Here is an 8659-nt window from a genome sequence, read left to right as displayed (position 1 = left end):
AATAATTACAAAATATTAATAATCATAATTATTTGGTATATCAGTCGGCATTTCCGGATAATACGCATTATCGGATGACATGAATGACTCACGTTGCCTATATTTTTGCATAGTCAGAAACTATTTGTTCTATTTTAAATGATTGTTATATTTGTAATTTAGTTAAAATTATTAGTTTTAATAAGTGATTATTGTTTGTTCCTTCATTAAATTTATTAGTATTATATGGTAGTGTTATTGTATATTTAATGAGTTATTACACTATAGAAAATACAAATTTAATTCAAGTTTAATGTTATAGTATATTATTTTAACAACAAAAAAATATTTTTCTTTTTCAAATAATGAAATATATATTTACTAAACAATATTGTTATGTATTTATGAAATTATTTACCACAACAACAATAAAAGATATGTGTGCTAGTGTGCCACAAGTAGCAAAAAAAAAGTTTATGTTCCTTTTGGGCTACTTCTGGCACACTAACACACTAGCCTATCAGTTAGAGACGAAATGTGAGAATTGTGGCACAATAGCCCATGGGTTGAAGATGGTCTTACAAACGCTACTCAACCATTTCTCATTTTTGGTAAAATTTTGGGGAGTGGCTTTCTAGTGATGCAGTGTTTACCGATTTGGTAATTTTCGGAGAATTGTTGTTTGTACATTTTTGGAATTTTTTTGTGTAACTTGTTGACAAGGGGGTTTTTAAAAAAGAAATGACTTGTATCAGTGTATAGTATTTACCGATTCGTGGTTTATTGATTTAGAAGTTAATGTTTAACTTATAAAAAACAGGATAATCTTGTTTTCGCACTTTTACATGCAGAAAACTTTGACAATCTGACAAGCATGTAAAAGTGTAAAGACATGTCTACGACTGTGCCAAAAATGAGCTGGCATGTTAAGGTTATAATATATTTAATTGTCAAAGCATCAAACTATATCGTGTGAGATATTGTTGTTGGTTTAGTGTGGTCATGGATTATCATCATATTGATATTGTTCTAATCTAATCACATATAAAGATTAAAAGTTTAATCTCCATACAATTGGGTGAGATCATTCACATTACAAGTAATATCTTATTTTGTCAATTTTCTAATTATAGATCTCAGACCTCCAGCATGCTCCCTCATGTCAGCCTAAAAAATTGACGCTCAAAATGATTATTAAACTGATCAGAGACGCAATTGGAGAGACATAGTATGAAATTATGTTAAAACACCAATTATACCGGCATTGTCCTAACTTTTGAAATTGTTTTTATGGAAAATATGGCTCAGGTGGTCTGTTGCAAATCTGTGAGTTTAGAAAGGGTTTCAAACAAAATTGTGGGTTTTATATATGGTTTTTGAGGATAAGGGATTGCTTGACCATTTGGTCGACATGATAGTGAGGCTTATATCCAGCTAGCATTGTCTCTATTTCCCATTCAAAAGAAAAGGGAAAAATTTGAAATGATGATTACCATATTCTTGGATCAACAGAAGAGTACAAGAACTTGATGACGAAAAAGTGAAAATGTCACTAGCTAGAATATATAAGGCTGCTCTCAGTTTGGGGCTGCAATTGGGATTGCATTATCTTGGGATGTTGGATATTATTTGATTTTGTTAAAATTAGACTTATCCTATTATTCCTATATATGGCTTAGTTTTTCTTATATCTGTAAAATATCTGCGTACAGACATGTTTGTATTTTTAGTTCATGTCTCACAATTTTCAGATATGAGACTTTTCTTCTTTATCTCAAATCTTTTCAACCACTTCATATATGTTTTGTTCCATCAAGTCCATATATCATTTGAAATATTTTTTATATATTGTTTGGACTGAACTGATCTAAACTGAATCGAATTTGTTTGTTTAAAAAAAAAATCAATTTATGTGTGTGAGGGCCATTTTCGCCTTCTATAAGACTATGACATTCAAAATGTAGGTTTCTTAAGTAGGAAATATATCTACTAACAAATATCATGATCGCCATACCAAATACTACTCATCCACTGATTGCTGATGAGACCCTTGGGGCCATGACAGGACCCCAATCACTTTGTTTGGCACAGTTTCTATGTTCCCATCCTCGGCTGTTTTAGACTCTTAGTTTGTTACAGAGAGAGAGAGAGAGAGAGAGAGAGAGAGAGAGAGAGAGTGGTTCTTGCTTCTCTTTCGACTCAGACGACCATCCCCTTGTGTACTTTTTGTTTCTCTCTTCCATTCATTCCCGATTCTATACAACTATGCTTTCATGTTACACCCAGAGGAGAAATTTTCAATATTCCCAGACGATCACGCGACTATATACGGTAGTACTTCTCACTGATATAATTAGTAACACGGAATTTATTATATTAAAATTATTATTTTATATATTTTTATTATTTATAAAATGATATTTATGTGTATTAAATTATTAATAATTTTGAACTAGAATTTCAGATTTAAAATTTAAAATTTAAAATATGTTTAGAGTATGAGATTTAGGGTTTAAATTAGAAAATTTTAGAGTTTATGGTTTAAGATAACAAGATTTAGAATGTATGGCGTATGATTTTAGAAAAAAAAACTTAAAATAATTTTTTAAAAAATAGTTTAAATATAATTTTTTTTTTAAATTAAATTTTAAATGTTAAATGATGATTAGAACGGTAATTTTACAGCCCCGCCTGTATGATTGAAAAATTCCTCAACTAAAAAAATAAGAAAATTCCATGCATTAAATTTTAAGTTTTAAATGATGATTAGAACGGTGGTTTTACATTGCCCCGGAATGACTGAAAAATTCCTCAACTAAAATAACAAGAAAATTCCATGCTTGTTACTTCCATTCTGTATAACTCTCTCTCTCTCTCTCTCTCTCATTCATTTGGAACTCTGCAACCTTCTGGGTTTTCAACTCGTTCTCCATTCACGTTTTGATTAAAATCTCAAATTTTGATCCAAAATCCTGCTATATCCAATCTTTGCAACCTAGAATTAGTGTTTTGCATTCCCCAATTTGATTTGGCAGCAGATTCCATTCTGGGTTTACAAAACTTCTCAAATAATCTTCTCAAAGAAGAAATATAATGACGAAAATGGTGAGTCTGGTGATTAATCAAGTAAATTCCCATTTCTAATGAAGATCTCATTCCTGATTTATCTTTAATTAATAAATTCATATCGTCATTTTCTGCTTTGGTTTTTGTTCTTCTACATACATCTATCGATCTCCTTGTAATTTTGGGTTGTTAAACTACAAGCGAAACTCATAAATTTTGCTGGGTTTAAATCCAATCTCAAATTTGAGCATTTTCTGGGTTCAATGATATTATCCGGGATATTCAATTGCATCATCTTTTCTTCCTCCTTGGAGATTACAAGTTGGGTAACATTTGAGAAATATTAGTATTTTACCCAAATTTATCAAGTGGAGAAGAAAGATGAAGCAGATGTATGTGCAACTTAAAAAAAAAAAACAAAATTGAAAATGTGAGAATGAAAAGCAGTAGTAGCATCAGAAACCCAGACGTACATCCTCCTTAGGCGTAATAACTGGAGTGAACTTTAAACATGCACGAGTCTCTTCTTCACAGTTCAACTTCTTTACTAGTCCTCGAGATCACAGTCATTACTGAATAGAAACATCGATCATTTCGCATTAGTATGAGGTGGTGGACAAGTTAGATCAGACAAAAAAAAAACCTCTTCTACTTTCTAGTAGAAAACTGAGCACATCCTTCGTTAACATTTAGATGTCATCGTCTCTGTTGAAATAGGAGCCTTTGTACTGTATTTGAAGTACATCACTATAGAATAGGTAGATGCACCTTATATGTATCAGGCGCATCAGTGAATGTGATTAAGACCTTTGAGAAGCCCTTTTCCGATTCAGATAAGAAGACAAGAAAATATGATGTTTAAAATTAGTCGATCTAATCTTCTATGTTGGACTAATCTGCTTTGAAGAAAATATCTCCCACAGCTGTGCACGCAGCTTCGTTTTGATCAATCTTTCCTTCAGCATTGTCTTCAAGTAATAGGACCTCATCTGTTTTAGGTTCATGTGACCGAGACTTTTGATCGAGAGAAGAAGAGCCTTCTTCCCATTTAGAACGGAAAGACATACATTTGACCTACATGTTTCAGCTGCTTGAAAAATCAAAGTTTTTCCTCCTGTATTGATCCACATGTAATTGGTATCACGGTAGAAAGGCACAGCCAAATAGGCCATACTCTGAATACAATAATCACATTGTGTCCAATAATGGGGTACTGACTACATACTGAATAATATGAACAAAATCTGGATGTTTATTTTTCTTCAGAATACAAGAATTACTGGCCAAAAAAGAAAGAAAGCTACACAGTTCTTTTGTACTAGAACAAAACATGCACCAAATATACACACATAAATTCACCCTCATATTTGGCCCCAAATGATTCCCTTCTGCCTTCAACACGGCGTAACGAAACTCAATCAATCCTAATGACCACCCATGATGTCTAGCAACTGGTAATCAGCTCTAAAATCAATATTTAGAAGTACAAGAATCTATGGGAACTCACAAGCTTCCCATAGAGCAAACTAGGAGTCTTGAGTTCTTTATGCACAATAGTACCTGGTTTCAAGAACATGAGAAAGTAAATTAGCATGTCGTGTTCACTATTTTCGTCTTCAAAACTAAGTTTCAAGATGTATGGCAGATTAAAATTAAAAAAAGACACCATGATTGCAAGTGTAAAGAGATATGCTTTCAGAAACAGATAGTCCAAAAATATTGATTGCAACCCTTAGATGTTAGTATAACTGTCCGCATCAGTATCCATTATCGATAAGGTGATTCAGCTACTTCTAGTACATATCAGTTAAAAGATGTTGACAACTTGTCTGTCAGATAGGAGGCTGGATAAGAGATTGGGATAAGCACGAGAAGATGCAATTCCACTTTCATGAAAAGAGAAAGTGATACCATCTTTGTTATACACTTGATTTCTGTTTTTGTGCTCTTTATAGCCAGACAGAAGTTTATAATAATCTGTAACCACTCTAGAGGTTGGATCACAAGTTAACTTCTAGAAACACGATACATTCTATTAACAACCTTACAACCATATTGCAATGGATCATGACTTTGCAAATGTGCTAACATTCATGGCTGCTATGATCATCTTGTGCGTAGTCTTGACATTTGTATGTTACCAAAATAATCTATTTACATGTTTCATATTTATTTGGAACAAAAATATACCTGTAAAGACCAAATCTACTGATTTTTCTTTAGCTTGGATGTAGAAGAAGTTGAAGTTGAAGTTGATGTTGATTTAATATCATAGCGGGAAGCTTGAATTATGAAAATAAGTGTTTCTACGAGCATGCCAATGACCAATCCAAGAATCCCTCCAGCAGCATTCTGAAATAAGAATATAAAATTTCAGTCAATTTTGATAATACTAAAAAGAGCGATAAACAAACAAAAGAAATATGACAGCATTCTGAACTGAGAAAAAACCCTTCATCTTCATTAATATTAGAAAAAGTGGAACGAAACCTAATAACTTAAGAATAATTTAGCAAATAAGTCACACTGGTCATTTGTCAATGCATACCATCACAGGACTGTGGCTAAACAATGCTCTGAATGCAGCATATCCAACCAAATAGCCGGTAAACATGGTCACCACTACGTGTAAACCTGTAGGAGTTTTTAACTGATTAGAGCTGCCAACCATCCAAATATATTTCTAGGAAACATGTAAAAATAGAGAACAAAAGAAATATACAATAACATAAAGATATTGAAGGAAAGCATTAAAAATGAACAGTAAAGATGTTAACTTGCATGAAAAAATTAAGATCTATATGAAAACTAGAGACATAAATACCAAAAGGATATAAATAAATCTCAACAGACATTGAAATGGGATCAAGTAGATTAATGATACAAGTAGAGTGAAATTATTGAAAATATATCAGATTTCCTGCACTTGTTATTGAATCCTACACACTTTTTTTTTCCAAAATCCAAACAAGTGCAGATGAATTATCCAACACGCCTGAATCAGTCCCATATGATCACCAGTTTTCCCCTCAGAATACGTCTCCTAGAACACTCCTAATTACATTCCACCACCAAACCTCCCCATTTATTCTAGATCCGAAGTCTTCAACCAGATTTTACAGGTTTTTTTACACATCATGTTCGTAATGTAACCACTCGAAAAAGAAAAAGACATCAACATGAGTACTAGATATTGAAAAGACTTGTAAACAAAGAAAGAAAAGTTTTTACCACTCAAGGCCTTTCTTTCATTCAAGCTCACTAAGATTTCTGAAGTCAGAACTCGGGTAGAGATAAACGTGAAAAAAAAAAACATCAACAAAGCCATCCGTTTTGAGTATGTACTCTTAGATTGCATAGGTCTGGCAGCATAAATTAGTTAAAATAATGAAACTTGTTTTACCTGCTCTTCAAAAAGGAACATATACTTTAGCAGTGGATCACTAATTAGCGAAATTTACATGCTAACGGAAGTAAAAGGAGGCATTTTATAGCAAGCCCCTTAAGAGTTTAGTCATTCAACATTTATTCTGAAATTGAATATGCAAATTCCTATGCACAAGAATAAAGTTAGTGTTGGATAATAAAGCTCCCATTTAACATTTAGAGTAGAGTTCCGTGTTTTTTGTTTAACTTTTTTATCAGCCAATCTCAATTATCATGAGAAGATTACATATATCTTACGATTTGTGGATTCTGATCTAATACCATCCTGACGTAGAACAAAATGCCTTCATATACACAAAATAAAAGTTCCCTATATTAAGTCATGTTGCAGTAATCTGAACTAGTATCAAACATCTTGCTTCTATAAAGACATTCCTCTATTTCCATTAAAACTTGGTTCAAAATTCATACTGAATGGATGAAACTTATACATGCCCCTTATATTGAAAATGTACACACGGGGCGATAGAACCATAAAAGAAAAAAAAAGGAGAGCATAAAACTAAAAACAAATTATATGAATGCGCTCCTTGGAACAGAACCATTGATGTAAAAGGTCTCTTTCTATAAACACCAAGGGAACCATCACAATTCACCCATATTTATATAAGGCCGAAAAAGGTGCTTGTAGCAGACATTATAGAGCTTAACGTATAGAATAAACTGGACATTTCTCACCATCTAATTTCAATTCGCACGTCATATTCAAATAAACCGTACATTGTGTAGATACAAACCTAAGCATCCCAGTCTCTCTCTAAAAATGTTATGTTTCTAGACTCCGATAACAACCCAATTTGGCTCCAACTCCAAAACACCATGCTGATCTTATGTTCCCTGTAACCTGAACTAACACAAAATCATGTATTCACCTAAATGACAGAACTAATCCTTTCAACTAAATCTAACAAGCTTTTTGCCTCATCATCAATTGCAAAAAATCCCTCATTCCGCAAAATAAAAGCCTTTTATTTTCATAAAACAATCAAGATATGGTGCATGAGTTAGGCATACCAAAGCCCAATTGATCCTTGTAACTCGAGAAAGGCTCCGCCGCGTCGTCTTTTCGAGGCGTTATATCCTTCACCAGCTCTGCATAGGCACTCCTCTCCGACATCTCCGCCAGCTTCTTCAGCCTCGCCTTCAACTCCTCACTCTGCACATTCAACTTCAAATTCAATTCCAAATTCACATTCTCTCAATGTCTGATTTCAAATCAAAAGATCAGGTGACCTTCTCTCGGGGAGGGGGGCTGGTGAAGACGAAGCCGGAGCCGGAGAAGAGGTGGAGGAGGTGGGGCCGGGTGGAGGCGTGGGAGGCGACCCAGAGGGCGCGGACGGCGCGGTAGGGGACGTTGGATTTGGAGGAGAGCTGGGCGGCGGTTTGTTGGAGCTCCTTGGAGAGGTGTGGGTCGGTGGAGGCCGAGGCGAGGAAGGAGAGGATCGGCTCCGTCGTGGATATCACCAGTCCCGGTGCCAGAGAGTCGCCCTTCATTTTTTGGGATCTCCGGGAATGAATGGTTTTTCTGATTGAGAGAGAAAGCGATCAGAGGTTTATTAGAGAGTGAGAAAGTTCAATGGGAATTATAACCCACAACATTTTTTTTATTTTTTTTCAGAAAAAAAAGTTTCGATAAAAACCTTGATCTCAACACAGAACTAAGATATGAGTATTTTCTTTGACGAACATTCAATAACAATATATGAATCGTAAAATATAACTCCGACCTTAAATATCGTTCATTATCGCAACCTTTCTCTAAGCATTTCAAATTGTTTCAAATTGCAAGAGGCTTCATTTAAATGAATTCTAGCCTAGTGACACTTGTTTACCTGCTAGGTTCTTGTTCTGTACATGGTCTTTGTGTCTAGGATTTGTCATTGACATTTCACTTGGAGTATATAGTGTGTGAGCCATTCTTTTTCTCAAAGAAGAAAGAGAACTGTATCCCTTAACTCAATATATAAAACCTTGAATGAGGTTATCATGTTGGCAATGACAAATTAAAGAAACCTATCTGTAAGGCAGTGAGACTCACAACTCTTGTGTGAATTAGAGCTCTAGTGACAACGTATAAAGTTTCCCCAGAATGATCGTTGTCGAGTTTGCATGAAGCTTTGCATTTCCATATTTTTTCGCTGTTCTTGGTAGAATTTTAGGTAGTTAA

General features: G+C 34.1%; 1 protein-coding gene across 2 annotated transcripts; it reads right to left on the bottom strand.

The window, feature by feature from the left end:
• Positions 1-4169: 4169 nt before the first annotated feature.
• Positions 4170-8023, bottom strand: LOC126794700 (uncharacterized). 2 transcript variants are annotated; one of them, XM_050521470.1, is made up of 5 exons: positions 7726-8023; positions 7507-7648; positions 5594-5679; positions 5236-5397; positions 4170-4605 (listed from the first exon to the last, which is right to left on the bottom strand). In XM_050521470.1, the coding sequence occupies exons 1-4, from the start codon at positions 7984-7986 to the stop codon at positions 5251-5253; spliced, it is 636 nt and encodes a 211-aa protein (XP_050377427.1). In that variant the 5' UTR covers positions 7987-8023; the 3' UTR covers positions 4170-4605; positions 5236-5250. The 2 variants fall into 2 exon arrangements, with proteins under 2 accessions (XP_050377427.1, XP_050377426.1); XM_050521469.1 differs by lacking the exon at positions 4170-4605 and having other exon boundaries at positions 5001-5397.
• Between the last annotated feature and the right edge of the window lie 636 nt (positions 8024-8659).

This window comes from Argentina anserina, chromosome 5, assembly GCF_933775445.1.
Source record: "Argentina anserina chromosome 5, drPotAnse1.1, whole genome shotgun sequence".
NCBI lineage: Eukaryota > Viridiplantae > Streptophyta > Magnoliopsida > Rosales > Rosaceae > Argentina > Argentina anserina.
The sequence above is the reverse complement of the archived record's forward strand: the minus strand, read 5'-3'. Positions and strand labels throughout refer to the sequence as shown.